General features: G+C 49.9%; 8 protein-coding genes across 8 annotated transcripts; 5 read left to right on the forward strand and 3 right to left on the reverse strand.

Annotated features, from left to right (window-relative positions):
• Positions 1-129: 129 nt before the first annotated feature.
• On the reverse strand, positions 130-500 carry PtrM4_014130 (uncharacterized protein; the record flags this gene model as incomplete). The annotated part of the gene is made up of 2 exons (XM_066103131.1): positions 130-327; positions 378-500. The coding sequence occupies 2 exons, from the start codon at positions 498-500 to the stop codon at positions 130-132; spliced, it is 321 nt and encodes a 106-aa protein (XP_065965333.1).
• An 852-nt stretch (positions 501-1352) lies between these two features.
• Positions 1353-2238, reverse strand: PtrM4_014140 (DltE, Short-chain dehydrogenase; the record flags this gene model as incomplete). The annotated part of the gene is made up of 2 exons (XM_001931332.2): positions 1353-1706; positions 1885-2238. The coding sequence occupies 2 exons, from the start codon at positions 2236-2238 to the stop codon at positions 1353-1355; spliced, it is 708 nt and encodes a 235-aa protein (XP_001931367.1).
• A 568-nt stretch (positions 2239-2806) lies between these two features.
• On the forward strand, positions 2807-4507 carry PtrM4_014150 (WD40 repeat protein; the record flags this gene model as incomplete). Its single annotated transcript, XM_001931333.1, has 1 exon — positions 2807-4507. The coding sequence occupies one exon, from the start codon at positions 2807-2809 to the stop codon at positions 4505-4507; it is 1701 nt and encodes a 566-aa protein (XP_001931368.1).
• Positions 4508-8038: 3531 nt separating this feature from the next.
• PtrM4_014160 (uncharacterized protein) lies at positions 8039-8401 on the reverse strand (the record flags this gene model as incomplete). Its single annotated transcript, XM_066103132.1, has 1 exon — positions 8039-8401. One exon carries the CDS (start codon positions 8399-8401, stop codon positions 8039-8041), a length of 363 nt encoding a protein of 120 aa, XP_065965334.1.
• A 333-nt stretch (positions 8402-8734) lies between these two features.
• Positions 8735-9166, forward strand: PtrM4_014170 (uncharacterized protein; the record flags this gene model as incomplete). Its single annotated transcript, XM_001931334.2, has 1 exon — positions 8735-9166. One exon carries the CDS (start codon positions 8735-8737, stop codon positions 9164-9166), a length of 432 nt encoding a protein of 143 aa, XP_001931369.2.
• Positions 9167-9344: 178 nt separating this feature from the next.
• Positions 9345-9617, forward strand: PtrM4_014180 (uncharacterized protein; the record flags this gene model as incomplete). Its single annotated transcript, XM_066103133.1, has 1 exon — positions 9345-9617. One exon carries the CDS (start codon positions 9345-9347, stop codon positions 9615-9617), a length of 273 nt encoding a protein of 90 aa, XP_065965335.1.
• Positions 9618-10172: 555 nt separating this feature from the next.
• On the forward strand, positions 10173-10679 carry PtrM4_014190 (uncharacterized protein; the record flags this gene model as incomplete). The annotated part of the gene is made up of 1 exon (XM_001931335.2): positions 10173-10679. The coding sequence occupies one exon, from the start codon at positions 10173-10175 to the stop codon at positions 10677-10679; it is 507 nt and encodes a 168-aa protein (XP_001931370.2).
• Positions 10680-12710: 2031 nt separating this feature from the next.
• PtrM4_014200 (Glyco-hydro-61 multi-domain protein) lies at positions 12711-13586 on the forward strand (the record flags this gene model as incomplete). Its single annotated transcript, XM_001931336.2, has 1 exon — positions 12711-13586. The coding sequence occupies one exon, from the start codon at positions 12711-12713 to the stop codon at positions 13584-13586; it is 876 nt and encodes a 291-aa protein (XP_001931371.1).
• Between the last annotated feature and the right edge of the window lie 2761 nt (positions 13587-16347).

The following is a 16347-nucleotide window of genomic DNA, read 5'->3' on the forward strand; positions in this document are numbered from 1 at the left end:
AAGCCAAATAGCTTTCATTGAGGCTTATAACTAAGATATTCGACTTAACCACCTCTCTGGATCCTACCGACACCACCCTCCTCGCGCCCTGCCAACTCCTTCAAAGGCGCCTCTTTACTTTCTAGGAAATTATGGGTTGATGAACCTTGGATCGTTGGGATTTACGACGCATCTACTGAAGCCAGTTGCACTCACTCCCGCGCCCTGGCACGGAATACCTGTGGAAGCGAGATTGAATCCACCAACCTCTCTGGTCAAGACAACAGCTTCACTACGTGCGAACCCAACAGGACATTTTCCGGCGCCGTTGGTAGGAAACTCCACGCACTGAATTATATGTTAGAAAATACTGGTGTATTAGATTTAGCTGTACTTACGCAGAACGTGTTGCTTTGATAACGGTCCTGGCACCAATTTTGGGGGGCTTTTAGCGGCCCCGGAGCGGGTGCTTCACAGCAGACGCTCTTAATGACGGTCGGTAGTCTCTGGGCAAGCACCATTGAAACCAAGGTAGAGACTAAGAAGCTTCATGTTGTAAAGAAAAGGTAGGGGTGTTTGGTGAGATATAGCGTAGGTGTAGATGGTTTAGATGGTTGGAGATGCAAACATTTATTCTTCCAACAACGAAGTATCCGGCCCCCTTTAAGTCTTAATCAACACGCTGATCAGCGAGATGAAAGAACACAGTCCTGAGTCTATCAAAGACGTTGTTCGCGTATCAAAACGAGTTGGCTTCGAGCACCGGTACATCTTCGGACGATTACGTAGGTAAACTTACAGTTAGGGGAGCCATAGCGAGATAGAAGAGAAGATAGTCAAGAAATGCGCGCAAATGCTTACTGCAGTCAAAGCTTCATATAACCCAGTATGGCTGTGCATGATGAACCAAAGCCACCGGAAAAATAAGATTGAGATTTTCCAAACGTGTATATGTTCCACCGTACATACGTACCTGCTTCGACTTACCGTCCTTTCTCCCTCGACTACGAAATCCAACACTGCCCGCTCCACTTGACTGTCTAATCCCGATTCCCACACTATCCACCATAGTTGAATCCAGAGTCTAGATCCTAACCCATGTGTCACCCGCTGTACTTCCCTGCCTCACATCTCCCACTAAACTTTATCGGTATTCACTAATTCCCATCGCGATTCTCACACCACCTGCTACACTTTGCTAATAACCCATGATTCCCATCTAAATCCCCACATCCCCCGCTATACTTGACTCCCTAATTCGAATCTTCAGTACCCACCCTTGACGTACCAAACTGAAGAACCATCAACTACCTGATCCGAAGAAAATTCTGCCAAGCTTTTTCTGACTTCAAGATGTCACCGCCCGCTACACTTTACTCTCTGATCCTAATCCCCACACCACCCGCTACACCTTCCTCCCAAAACTTCACCGCCCTCTCTGCAATTGTCTTTGGATTCAACACCTTGTTCTCAGGTGCAACAACACCTTCAACATGTAGCAAGCCCACATGAACACCGCTGCTGCTGAATGCGCGGGACAAGCTATCCACCATGCTCTTCTGCGCTGCTTTGACGACGCTGAGAGAGAGCAGCTGGGGGACGGGGTTCCAGGGAAGATGGGAGTTTGTTACTAGTAATGCAGGTTTATAAGAAGGCTTGGAGGAGGCGAGAGACTGGAGGCGGGGGACGTAGTGTTGAGATATAAGGTAGAGGGATAGTGTGGTTGTCTGTCTTGGCGGCTTAGCAAGACATCCAGACTAAGACAGAACCATGTAATCACCCGGGTGACATAAGATACTTGACATACTAGTGTACAAAGGCCACTGTAGTCGCCAGGCAGGCCTAGTAGGTGCTTACCCACACTGTCAAGTATACCATGTCACCGTGTAATAGGGATCTACGTACCCGAAGATCCTCTTCAATCTCCCCAACGTCGAAATCCAAAGGCGATGCTGCTCGGATCCTTGCTGCGTTGAATAGTATCACTTCTACATCTTCTCCTGTGGTCATGGAATCCAACTTTTCTAGCACGCCGGGTATAGAGGAAAGGTCGGAGAGGTCGATGGCGAGGGTTGATACTTTGATGGAGGCGTTGTGAGAAGAGACGAAGGGTGCGTCGGAGGTGCTGAGGCGAGTGGTGTTACGTGCGAGAAGGACAATGTGCGATATAGGTGTGGAGAGGGCGAATTGCGCGGCGATGTGGTCGCCAATGCCTGGGCCGGCGCCGAACACGATGAGGGTTCGGGGAGTGGGGGTCATGGTTGATGGGGCTAGTAGATGACGTGGAGTGGGTGGGGTTAGTGATGGGTTGATATCCCAAGTAGGGTGAGATCAAGACTTTATAGCTGGGGTATAGGAATCCTTTGGTGAGATTACAAATGGAAACGGTGTTAGTATTCGAGAGCGTGTGGGCTGACCCCAAAGAGTAAGCTACTATAAAAAGATAAGTTGTTGGGGGCCAACCATCTGAACCCCAGAAACTTGATGTGGGTGTTGGCCGCAGCAAGGGATACTAGCGAAGTGACAAGGCTCATCGTGTAGTGCCACCTGGGTGTCATAAAATACTTGACAGTGTAGGGTAAACACCTAATAGGCATGCCTGGCGACTGTAGTGGCCTCTGTACACTAGTATGTCAAGTATCTTATGTCACTCAGGTGGTGACATCCAAAGAGGCAGCGAACATGTTTCCGAATGAGGTGAAGGCTGCCCCACAATTGTCGGGCGCGCTGCTTTAGCGTGGCGCGTCATATTGCAGCTCCAACCTCGAACTTTCTTATGCGACGCCAACAGTAAGCAAGGCCAGCTTACTATGCATACACCACGATAATGGATTTCTCAGCGAATGATGACGAGGCTCTCAAGCAATACCTACCTAGCCAGTTTGGGAAACAAGATGAATCGGTAAACGTCGAGGCGCAGATTGAGCGCGCGCGCAGGAAAGTTGTGGACGAGAGCAAAGCGGGGAAGAAAGATGATGGGTCGGACGACGAAAAGGACTCGGACGACGGCAGCGATATGAGCGACGATGAGGACGAATACCCGGTTTCTCATGAGGTGATTATCAAGACGCATGACCGTGCGGTCACGACGATTGCGCTTGATACTTCGGGAACACGCCTAGTGACAGGAAGTAACGACTGTACCATCAAGTTGCACGATCTCAGTGCGCTTACCCCGAATACCATCCGTGCCTTCAAGACGGTGGATCCATTTGCCACAAACGCTTCACAGACAGCCGAGTCGCATTCGATACACCAAGTTTTGTTTGGTCCGCACTCTGGGGGCCAGTTCATTTGCATTACCGCGACATCACAGGCGAGACTGTTCAACAGGGATGGCGAGCTCATCTCAGAATTCGTCAAGGGTGATATGTATTTGAGGGATAAGCACAACACAAAGGGACACACAGCGGAGGTTACAAGCGCCGCATGGCACCCAACGAATCGCAACCGCTTCGCCACTGCAGGGTTGGACAGTACAGTGCGAATATGGGATGTCAATAAGCGAATGAAGCAGGAGGAGGTCATTGTACACAAATCAAGGGCCGCTGGTAGCGCAGGCATGACTAGGATGACGGCTATCGCTTGGGGTGCGGCTGCTGATGGTGGGAGTAGTATGCTTGTTTCTGCAGCATTAGATGGAAGCTTAGTCATGTGGGGCGGTGAAGGGCCATACCATCGACCCACTGCTGAGATCAAAGACGCGCATGTAAAGGATACATGGACAAGCGGCTTGGACATCAGTGCCGATGGGAGACTAGTCATCACAAGAGGTGGAGATGACACCATCAAATTGTGGGACACAAGGAAGTTCAAAACACCTCTCAACACGACATCACATCCTTCGACATCTTCTCAGTACCCAACATCGAACATCAAATTTGCGCCGAACTCGCAATGTATAGTCACTGGATCCGAGACTGGCCATCTCCATATCCTCAACCCAGCAACACTCCGACCAGAGTTGGTTACTCCAGTTACCCCAGGTTCTCCTCTCATTACTGTAAACTGGCATCCCAAAATCAACCAGATCATCACAGGCTCTGCCAACGGTCAATCGACCATTCTCTTCAACCCCAAGCTCTCTAACGCCGGTGCCCTCACAATCCTCAGCAAAGCACCCAAGAAACGCCATCTGGACGATGATCCATCTCTCACCGTAGACATGGATCCACTCGGCATGGCCGGCGAAGCCCATGACCCTTCTAGCAACGCAGCTTCCTTTTCTGCCCGGCATCCCACCATTGGCCTTACCGCTTCAGGCAAATCCAGGGATCCCCGAAGACCGCATATACCTGCAGTAACGCCATTCGCCAAGTCGACACCGGATCAAAAGTACGTCATGGAGCAGATTGAGGGTAGCGATATGCGAGATGAGGATCCCAGGGAAGCGTTGCTCAAGTATGCGCCGAAAGAGGGCGAGAAGGCTATCTTTACAGGCGCGTGGGAGAAGACGCAGCCGGTGGGGATTTATAAGGATTATGATAGTGAGGAGGACGAGAGAGATAGTAAGAGGGCTAAGCGGTAGTTTTAAAATGAGATGTATTGGCCATCGGAATAGTGGTTTATGAGATCTCCGGTGGCTCACCTAGTCTCGTTGTGTGCAGCAGTACTTTCTATAATTTGTGGGGTATGTATGTCCCGATGAGGTCTAGTGTCATGCTAGTCACGTCCAGTGATGCCCAGGTGTCAAGCTGCCTATGTAGTTGGGAACGTAGAACTCTAACCTCCACTTCGCCCCTGAAAATTCTGTAAACATTCATTGTCATATCATCATAACAGTCGTTGTTTCTGTCTCCCTATCCTCTAACTAATCATGGCCTCGACTATTGAGCAGACTTGCTATCAGTCAGGTAACTCAGTTCGAACTGACTGAACTGACTGCCAAGACTCAGTTCAGTCAGTCAGTTCTTGAGGCAGCTGGACGTCAGTCCAGTCAGTTCAGAAGCCTCCAGACTGACTGAACTGACTGACGTTAGACTGACGTTAGCTGTTTTTAAAGCAGTATTTTAGAGTTGTGAAAGCCACATTTAGTGCGGCTTCGAAGCCGCGCTAGCTAGACTACTGTTGCCATAATAATTAGAGTTGGTGTACTGCATGTCTTTCTCCCTCTAATTCTGGCCTTCGCCGCCTTCTAAATGCGCAAGCGCAATTCTCCTCTACCATCGCTATCAAACGCGCCTACTGTTGGCGATACTGCGAGCGAGGCCCAGGCTGATGAGCCCTTGGCAGTACAGGCGGACTTCCCCAACGACGGCGACGACGACGACGACGACGACAATTACGACGGGCTTGATTTTAAGCGTGTGCCGTATCTTGAGCGGCGCCAGGTTGAGCGTAATAGTCGCGGTGGGCCAAAAAGCTGGATCTACCGCCACGGCTGGGCCGTCTGGCACCGCAAGTACAAGAAAAACTACTGGCTTTGCCGGTACTGCCATCAACGACGGAAGCAGGAGGCTTGCTACGAGGCTGACAGCACTACAAACGCCGGCCGACACCTCTCAGGCAACAAGCCTGGACACTCACACGGACCTAACGGACCTGTACCAATTGCTAGCCGGGAGGGCAATATTATGGGCGCGCTCGCAAAGTCCCAAGTACATATTATGAGGTCTAAAGGGATAGAAGTATCGCAAGAGGTAGCAAACGAGATAGCAGCAAGCTTTTCAACCTCTCGATTTCAGGACGCGCTGAAGGACTGGGTAGTCGCGGACAACCAGAGCCTTCGCGTAATAGAAACGCCGCAGTTTCGAGCCATGATTGCGGCCGTGAGCCCGCTAGCCGAAGCTCTCCTTTGGCGTAGCCACTAAACGCTCCACGATCATATTACTGAGTACAATACATACATACTAGCTGTTGCCAACTACCTTCGCGAAGCCCGGTCGCTTATACACGTGTCATTCGACAACTGGACTTCAACTGGTGGGCAGTATGCTTTTACTGGCCTCTGCGTACATTACCTTAACAGCGAGGGCAAGCTAGTTGACCACCTGCTTGGGTTGCCTGAGCTACACGGCGCACACTGGCAATAATATTGCGCTGCAGCAACAACATACTTCGGCTATTTGGCGTTGACAACGCGAGGGTTGGGTACTTTGTGCTTGACAACGCAAGTAACAATGATACTGCAGTTGAGTCCTTAGCAGAGGAGTTTGGCTTTATCGCAAGCGAGCGGCGGCTGCGGTGCTGCTGCCATATACTCAACCTAAGCGCACAATTAGTAATTTGGGGCAAAGACCGTAGCGCGTACGAGAATGAAGCCGCACACCTTGAGGAAGAGGAGAAGTACATGGATGAGTGGCGCAAATACGGTCCTGTTGGCGTCCTCTTTGACGTGATTGCGTCTATCTGTACGCCTCAAACTCGACAACTACTAGAGCGCCTACAGTGCGAGGAGGCAGAGTCTCTAGGTGTTACACCCCACATCCGGCAGCTTGTGAAGCCTGTTAAGACACGCTGGAATAGCTATTTCAACACGTTTGTCCGTGCAGCTGAGCTACACGGCCCTATCGATGGCTATATTGAGTGTAAACTTGAGGAGCATAGTGCTGCAACAGCAACCTCACGACGCCGGAAGAATCGTGAGCAGCTCCCTGCTGCCCAGCCACGGTTATATATACGCGAAGGGGGTCTAAACGCAAGGACTGGGCGACAATAACAGAATACATTCGACTCCTTGAGCCATTTGCCGAAGCTACACGGCTACTTGAAGGTCGCGGCCGACACGGCCGACACGGCGCTATATGGGAAGTTCTAGTAACGTTTGAGTGGCTTCTTGACCAGCTTGAGGCTCTCAAAGACCGCCTTAAGGATGTAAATTACGAAGATCTAGATGCGCCTGAAGATCATCTTATTACAAACGTTAACCTTGCGCATTGTAAGCTTGCTGAGTACTACGCAAAATTCGATAACGCGCCTGTCTACTACACTGCTACAATACTACACCCGCACTACAAACACCACCTCTCAGCGCTCTGGAAGGTGCCTGACACCCATGTCACTGCCCGTGACGGTGTCCACTATCGCGACGGCTGGCTTGACAATAACCACCGGGCATTCCTGCGCATGTGGCAGGGGCGGAAGGACTCTGCAGCCACTTCAGCTCACACTAACGCCGCGCGTAAGAAGCCCCGGCTAGGGATTTCAACGTCGCGATCAGCTTTTCTACAGTCGTCAATTGAGCAAAGCACACGGCAGTTAGAGGCAAGCCTTGCTGATTATGAGATATGGAAGCGGCAACCAGCGTTAGCTGAGGAGGATTGGCTGTCTCTTAATCCGCTTCTATACTGGGAGTCAGTTGCTGGGCAGTTCCCTATACTCTCAAAGTTCGCTATTGACGTCCTAACAATACCAGCAGCAGCGGCAGACTGTGAGCGGACTTTCAGCGAGCTTGGCGACATGTTAGGCACCCGGAGACTCCATATGAAGCCAGAGCTTATTTCAGCTTTGCAGAGCTTGAAGAGCTGGAAGAGGCTTGGTATACAGCCAACAACTACTTCAGCTTCTGGGCTAGCGCGCACACTATCAGAGGAAGAAATCTCAAAAGTACAGGAGCATTTATCTCAGTTCGACGTCAGGTAACTCAGTTCAGTCAGTCCAGTCAGTCCGCAGGCCGCGGCGACGTCAGTTCAGTCAGTCAGTTTTAGTTTAATTGAAAAGTCTTGGCAGTCAGTCCAGTCCAGTTCAGTGACCTCAGGACGTCAGTTCAGTCAGTCCAGAGAGCTCCGGACTGACTGAACTGACTGATAGCAACTCTGCTATTGAGGACAATGTGCTGAATCGGAAGTCTTTCACATTTACATACCGTGAATACAAGAAGGATACCGAGTACATCGCCGGCTGTCTGGCGTGGACCGCGAGACAATGCGGTTACGAGAGGCCCGTAGCTGAACCTCCCAAGCAGAAGGCGCCGCAGGGAGAAGGCACGGGGATAGAGCAGAAGACCCAGCCAACCCAGGATTCAAGCACTGATGCCCAACATCCTATGAATGTATCGGAGTTTCTGGGAATGGCCAAGTCAATCGCTTCATTCGAGCCAAAGCTCGATGTACCTCCAGCACTACAGAGAGTTTTTGATCGAGTGGTTCTGGCTCGGACCAGGGTCGCAAAGTGGTTTGAGGAGAAGCACATCAGCGATCATGCGAGCAATAAGCGACACTCTTAATTTATTGGCATACTTCAGGAAGCCTCTGAACTTCATAAACCTCTGGTGACCTGACCATCGTTGGTTTCTGACCATATCAGAGTCCAGAACAGGTTTACTGGGTTCACAGTAGAAGAGACAGTCCCATTGGACGAGCTGATAGTCGAGGTTAAAGACAGGCAATTGCCTAAAGTCAAACTCATTCCGATCGAGGATGACGAAGACGATCTTGAGGATGAATTCTTCTTTGCTGTTGCGGCATTTCTCCAAGATGTCCATCAGATCCGAAGGTACATCTTACGCTAATGGGACGAGTGCCAAAAAAAAAACAGGAGAAGGCATGACACGCAGGGCGATCCTTTCACACGTAGTCATTGATCTTGTACGATCAGCAGAGAATCAATTCGACCAGATGCTCAAATGACCGAAGCGGTTCCCTGCCGACGAATGTCCGGTATGAACACTTCCAGCACTGCTCTATCATCGTGCCCATAGAGTGCTCAACGATAGCAAAGACCAGATCGATCTCCATTTCAAGCCTTCTATGAGAACTTTACCTGCATGTCATGATGCAAGCTAAGAACGTTCTGCATGAGTTATGCGTACACTGACATGAAGATTTATCTGTTTATTTTCCAGACTGGCCTGCATGGTTCTAAAACGTCACTACCCCGAAAGAGCTTCCAAGGAGCGTCATACCCGAATATATGGGAGGTACTGGATTGGGTCCAAATACTTCGTCTCAGTAAGGCTTTACCGAATTGGGGACTTGGCGAAGCGACACGCGGAGTTCAGGATATGCTGTCATCCAAGGAAATGCAAATATGGGCAACATTGGCAATGCAAATGTTCTTAGACATCAAGGAGTTAATGGAGGATAAAGGAGTGCTTGCAAAGCCACTGAGGGAATACCAGACCACTGTTATCAAGGTGGCTCTGAATTTCCAAAAGACCGGCGCCAACCAGCGACTCTACACAAACCAAAGACCTGAGATCGATCGGCTCTACGCAGACTTGATGGATACGGTGGATGAGGTTGGATAAACTAGAAAGTGATGAAGTACTCGGAAGACGATGAATGGTAAAAATTGGCGTGAGTTCAGGTATTTCCATTTCTTCCTAGTGTTCAGACTAATGTTTAGCAGTTTTGAGTAGACACCCTATCCGCTGCGGACTTCTGAAGTATGAGCTGGAATTGCAATTGCGTCGCACAGCCATAGTCATGGAGACTGCAGCAGCTGATATCCTGTACTTGGGCCGGTTGTACATTACTGGAAGCAAGATGCTTGTTCCGAGCGCACCGCGATGGCCTGACATGGAGTATGTGTTTCATGGGCAAGACAGGCTATTCATTGGGGAGATGCCCAAGACCCTGGTCGACGCTCTCAAGAAGTTCGACTTTGGACGTGGTTATTCGGTTCAAAACCTGGCGCGCAACCGACGTAACCAGGACCCGATCATGGACGCAAAGCAAATTCTTTGTATTGAAGATTGAAGCCCACTTGGGATGTTGTTGCTTGAACGGTTAGCAAAAAGACACACTACGAGTGAGGCCCATGAGTGGATATCAAGACTAGTCAACTTGGTGTGCAAGCCTGATTTGCAGAATATGTTGGACCGACAGGGGAATCTACCAGAAGGCACTTATGAAGTATCCGAGTTCATGACTTCGATTAAATTGTAGCGAAAGCCACTGTCTTTGCTCGAACAGCTTCGCTACTGGCTACTAGCCAATGAAGTTGACTTGCACTTCGATTGGTTGGGCATGATATCTACATGCACTGACATCTGGGATAAGATCTTGCCAAAGCTGAGAAGTCAAACTGCCTTCCAGGGTCACGCGGAAAACTTGAAATCTCCTGAAATGACAGTGGCTTGCATTCTCGACTCTTTAATGGACTCTGCAGATCAGGAAACAACGCCTGAATTTATGGTTGCCTGGTAGACTATACAGCACATAATTCAAGAACCCATCTCTACTGAGACTGGTGCCAAGTCATGGGTTGGCGATAGGCAGCTAGTCAAGCTCTTGGATTATTGTAATCCTACCATGATGTTGATGAATTCCGGGCCTGTCAGCTTTATGAAGCTGTATGAGAACTGGAGCGAAGACGATAAGAAAGTGTCTCGTCTGGGTAGAGCTGTTTGGGCTACAGTTCGGGCAGTTGCAAGTTCGAAAGATGAGCAGGTTGAACCGCATAGTGAGAATGAGCTGGAAGACGCCGAAGACAATAGAAGCGAAGATACCATTTCCGATGCCGGAACAGATGACTCGTTCATTGCTCGCAAAGTTTCTATTGACATAAGTGCACTTGCGCGTGGCAATCGCGGTGGCGCTGGGAATATCATCTTTATGGGCAATCAGGTATCAAAGCCAATAGCCATTGGTAGATCGCAGTTGTCTCAAATTCGCCAGGCTCCAGACGGGAGCTTTATGTTGGGCAACGATAGATCTCGAGGAGCTATGCGTGTCAAAATGCTGCCTCCACGCGTAACAAAACAATTCCGCACAATAGCCCCGACTGACACTGTGCCCGAACCGGAGTGTACGGTCTGAGCCGATATGGACTGAGTGCTAGACTGATACCGACTATGAATACCAAGGCTGTCGAACAAGAACATCGGTGTATGGGGAAATTGTTCTAGGGGATCGACATGCCTAATGCGGATCTTAAGGATGCAATTCCAGTAAGAAGAATCAAGACCGGGGGCTCGCACAAGTCAGAAGTAGAGCAAGACGCTTAGCGCAATTGCTAAGTTCCAAACTCAGTAGCAAAGCAAGTCTACAGATTGCAAATATTGTACATTCTTTTTGGGTGTTTGGCAGTTTTCATATCTGTATTCTCAGCTCTTTGGCAAAAAGGAAATTCAAGCATCTTACGAAAATGATGGGAGCGGCTATGGTCTGGAGTTTGTTTTGCCAGTGTGTCTGTGTTGCATAGGCAAAGCTACAATACGGGTAACTCTGCGGCACAAGTCTACAAACTCTGTATACACTGAACGCTAAGCGGAAACCATCACAAGGCTGAAGTGGTTTCGAGCCATCCCCCTCTTCCAACTTATGCTGCATGACTCTTGGGGGAGTTTGTGGCCTGTTTGGGCCTAGTGCCGTACACTGCGCGCTACGCCCACAGACGTCTATGACGGCATCTGCAGGGACAGGGAAAAGCAATCGCACAATCTCCACATTTTGGTGTAAAGAACAACTCCATTTTCTACGCAACCACTTATGTCGTCTACATGGCTTGATGAGGCGCACATCTGCTGGTTTTTCAAGTCTGCTTCCAGGTTGCTTCTGGAATACTGCTCCCCGGAGTTGTCAAATCGGGATTGGCCCGCAGTAGGAGATCGAGCCTCATTCAGACTGGTTCCCCGTAGAAACTCGGCGATCGGCCAACCGCGTATACGGCTTCTGGACCGTGGTGGACGGAGAGAGGCGAGGGCACGAACATACTTGGGCCGTAGGCCTTGCTAAACTAGTCACTCGTATTACAAAGAGACGGAAGTCTGTCTCCCTGAACTACTACAGTTTTGGACATGTTCGATCAGCAGGCTCGGCTAACCCCGTATGTATTGAAACATTCCACGACGTATCCTCAGACGGCCAGGCTGTTTCCTTGCAGCGGCGATTGATTCTCTCTGCATGCGTCCGGCGTCTGTTGGGAGACGATCATTTCTTGTCGATAGGCTGGTTATCGATAGCCCTTTGGCCTAGAGCTGGTGGCTGAAACAGCGGCATCGCACGGCAGCCGGCGCCCGTAAAGACCCCTGTTGCTAGAGGCGCTATCAGCCGCGCGGTGATCTGTCCGCTCGAAAATGGTTCCTCGTCAACGACAAGCGTGAAAACAGTGTGCCGCACAGGGTCGGTGATTCGTCATACTGCTTGATGAGGGTCATGTCGGTCTTTTCCGAGCTCCACCCAAAATCTTGGAAAGCAACATGTTGTTCTTAGGAGATGGGGGCAAACGCTCGAAATACCCTCGTCTGACTCTGCTTGAGGGAGATGCGGCTAAGACACCGTCAGCGGGCGTGACGGTATTGGTGTGCTGCTGCGGCGGGACGGGGCGGATGGGATACGGAGGCATCCTTTTACACACACGTTCAGATGACTAGCAGTCTGGTCGTTCAAGGCACAGGGCAAACCCCTTGTGACTAAGTGAGTAGTTTTTGTACCTACATTAGCGTCAGGCACACATTTCCCACTTCGTGGGGCGCCGGCGCTGTTGACTGTCAGCTGGCCCGCACGTCAGAGCCCAGCAGAGGCCACACTGCAACCCCCTCCTGATTCTCCTCGGGAGATGCGGGGCGGAAAGTTAGGCGCCTCCGGGAATTTGGTCTGGATGTTGGCAAAGGGCTGCCCTGGCCTCGCGGAAAGCATTCATAAGAGCTTGCTGTCCCCGGTGTCTGTTGCATCTCCAGCTCAAGTCAGCACATTCACTCTTTCTTCAGTCGTTTGACAGTCACTCTTTCCTCATAGCCCGGTGCTATCCACAACTCTTTACCTTCATATTCTTTACCCAAACGCACTTCTTACACAAAATTCTTCGAAAAAATTCTCCATCCAAAAACTACCATTATACCCATCATCATGTCCATGTCCAAGATCTTCCAGACCGGCGCCCTTTTGGCTGCTCTCATCTCTACCGCGGCCGCTCACACGGCTGTTAAGAAATTTGAGGCCGGAGGAAAGACCTATGACGGTTACTACCAGGGCTCCAAGGTTGACCCCGGTAACCAGTCGCCTGCATGGTGGACCAACCAGGGTTGGGGATACCAACCCATCTACGGTGACCAAATCAACCACCCCGACATCATCGCCCACAAGGACGCCTCTCCTTCACCCTACACTGCCGAAGCCCCAGCCGGTTCCGACGTGACCTTCCACTGGCACCACGAGGGCAACTGCGGCTCCGATGAACAAGGCTGGGACTGCTCGCACCACGGCTGGACAGCCACCTACCTCGCCGCCTGCAACGGCGACTGCGCCAAGGTCGACAAGACCGCCCTGTCCTTTTTCAAGATTCATCAGAATGCCCTCGTCGACTACCGTAAAGGTCGCTACTCCCAAGGCCAGCCCAAGGAGCAATCCGGCTTCTGGGGCACTGACGACATCTTCTACAACAATGGCAACACACAGACCGTCACCATCCCCTCTGAAATCCCCAGTGGAAACTACGTTCTCAGGACCGAGGTCATGTCTGTGCACAACAACGGCCCCGTCAAGAACCGCCAGTTTTGGCCCCAGGCTTTCAACATCAAGGTCACTGGTGGTGACAACAGCAAGCAGGTCCCCGCAGGCAAGAAGGGCACTCAGCTGTACAACGCCAATGACGATCTGCTTCAGTGGGACCTTTACTGGCACCCGGCTGAGAAGACTATCCAAGCTGTTCCTGGTGTTCAACTCGCCGCTGTTGCTGCTTCTGCACAGAAGAAGCGCGATCACCCTAGGGACTTCTCTTCCTAGAGGCTTTCTTCCTTTTTTTGCCTCTTAGGAACTTGTTCCCTAGACACTTCTTCTTCGTCCTACCTTTTTCATCCTTCGTTCTTTCTTTCACATTCTTAGGGCACATTAGACGCATGCTACGGGGGATTCAGCTGCGCAGATAAAAAGGTGTATATGGGTCATTCGGACCTCTGGTACCACCACTTCACTTCTTGTTCTTCTTTTTTTTCTTGGGTGGACTGGTTTCCTCACAAACATGACTATCACTTTCTTTGATCTGAGCATTTATGAACCATGGCTCATAGCTTTCTTGAGCGATTGTTTTTTTTTGGCGGAGGGCAGATAGCAGGAATCAAATCTACGGATTCGTTCAATCATCTGATACACCTTTGCACTATGAGACGTGTATGTGATTCCACGGAGGAACTATCTACGTCAAAGTGATTTGTGTTGTACAACATGGAGAGAGTATTGGGATCACATCATCCCAAATGATTCCCATATCCTCAAGATCGACTAAGCAGTACGCGATCTCGACGCCTCCCAATATCCCCCGTACTAACTCTAGCTACTCCTATTCCTATTTGTTCCTCCTGCCCCCTCGAGTCCTTCTTCTCTGCCCGTTCTCTCTTCTCTCCTCTTTTCTCCACTTTTTAATCCGGTAGAGCATCGCTTCTTCCTGTAAGGCTTGTTCTAACAAGGCATCCACGCTGAGTCCTCCGTCTGTTATATCGCTTTCGGAGGTTTGTGGCGATGAACTGATAGGTTCTAGTGTCTTTTCCTATGAGAATTCAGCCAACGCCTTGTTCAGTCCTTTGCTCTCTACAGCCTAAAGGAAGATCAACTGTTCCGGCTGTCTCTGCAGCTAACCCCCCGATGACTTTCACTCGGGCCTCTAAGTCAGCGTACTCTTTCTGCCTACGCTTCTGTGCCAGCTCTTCGAACTTGCTATGCTCTTCTGGCACTCGACGCTTCCTCGGCTCCGTTCCCTTCTTCTCGCCAGCTGTTATCACACTAGCAGCGAAGCTTCTGTACTGTGGATAGTCGCATGCAATGAACATAAGGTCTCCTGGTGTCGGGCGCACTTGGATATTTGGTTGCACGACCATTTGCAGGCCGTGGCGGCGTTGGAAGGAATGAGATAGCCACAACCTTGGGCACAGTTGTCCTTGATGATTCCTAGTCTTGCAGTGATTGCAGTCGTACTGAAACGAGCCATCGCCTTTCAAGTGTGACATTCCATACGATCGAAGAGTTCTGCCACAGTGTAGGCAAAGGGTGTCGGTAGACCGCATGCCAGTGCCAGGAATAAGATCGATCTGGTCAACAACTCTCCCGGCCCAACTGGCCGTAAATATCGCGTGACGTGGTATGCCAACTTGTTCACTTTCATTGTACAACTATTGTGCTTGGTAGTCGGAGCCCCAGAAAGTGGAACAGTAGCGCTATGTTGAACAGTTTTACCGGGAGTGTGCTCAACGAAGTTATATCGGCTGCAAGTACCTTCAGGTATTTTGATAAGGCTGTGATCCCGGAAAATACTCTTGGTGGTACTACAAGGCGCTTTTGGTGCGTCGGGGGGTGGTTGGTTACCCTAGATGGTTAAGCGGCCTCTACAGGCATACCTTTGCCTTACTAAGGTGATTTGATTCATGAATATTGAAGAAAAAGAACTCATTAGTGCGCCGTCCATTAATGGATACGCCGTTCTATTTCTATTAACATACGTTAAACAGGCACCGATAGCTACACAAGTAAACATTCCGCTGTCAAAATACAACAGTATCATCTATACAGTCACAGCCATCCATAGCTGCGGTACGCTGATCGAGATCAACGAAATCGGCAGAGGCGAGAGATTGCTGTGAATCAGCAATAACAGACTAGCTTACTTACTTATCTTAATAAGTGTTTTAGCAAGAAACAGACGCAGTAGTAGCATTATAAAAGTAGAGCACTAACTAGAATGTTAGCATTTTAGAGAACGAAATTCGAAAGACAAAGCTCTTAAAACACCTTTCTTATAGCGCATGCGTATTCTCCGCGGCATCTTAAGCCTACTCATGACATCTAACCCAGCATCCATGAATCCGCCAGCTCACATAATCATTATCGTGAATATAAACCAACTCACAAGTGACATACACCTAGCATCCCTATACCCATCACAAAAGCGATGCCTAAATTACAATCAGAAGACTTCAACACTCACTTTGCCTCGCCTTCACCTACTTGCGTACTTACTTTGTCTACCTACATACAACCTTTCCAGACGAAAAAAAAAACGAAAATCGGAAATCAGCAAAAAAGAACCATCTGAGGCCTTCATATTTTCAAAAAGATAGCAATTAGGGCCGAACCGGAGTCGAACCGGTGGCTTCGGGAACGGAGCACGTGGGTTTGCTGCAGTCCTACACTCTACCACTGAGTTACCGGCCCTGTTGTTATTGTTTGATGGAATAATTTCAGTCTAGATGCAATATGTTGTTGAAAAATATGATAAAGAGATGCGAAAAGATCGGTAGGTAGGTAGGAGGTAAGGCGGTAAGACGTGGGCTGATGCCCGTGGGGATACGTGGCAGGAACGAGGTAGGAAGAGGGGCTGCGGGGCTAGGATGACGTGAGGGGCAGGCACGCATCAGTCCCAGAACACGATTGAGCAATGAAGGAAGTGACGGACGAACGCAGATTTTCAAACACACAATAGTTTCTCAATGGTATTATGTTTGGAAAAAGAAAGCATCGCTAAGAACTCAGTTGGGTATCTTCTACTACGATTACT

The sequence above is a fragment of the Pyrenophora tritici-repentis genome, chromosome 1 (genome assembly GCF_003171515.1).
Source record: "Pyrenophora tritici-repentis strain M4 chromosome 1, whole genome shotgun sequence".
NCBI lineage: Eukaryota > Fungi > Ascomycota > Dothideomycetes > Pleosporales > Pleosporaceae > Pyrenophora > Pyrenophora tritici-repentis.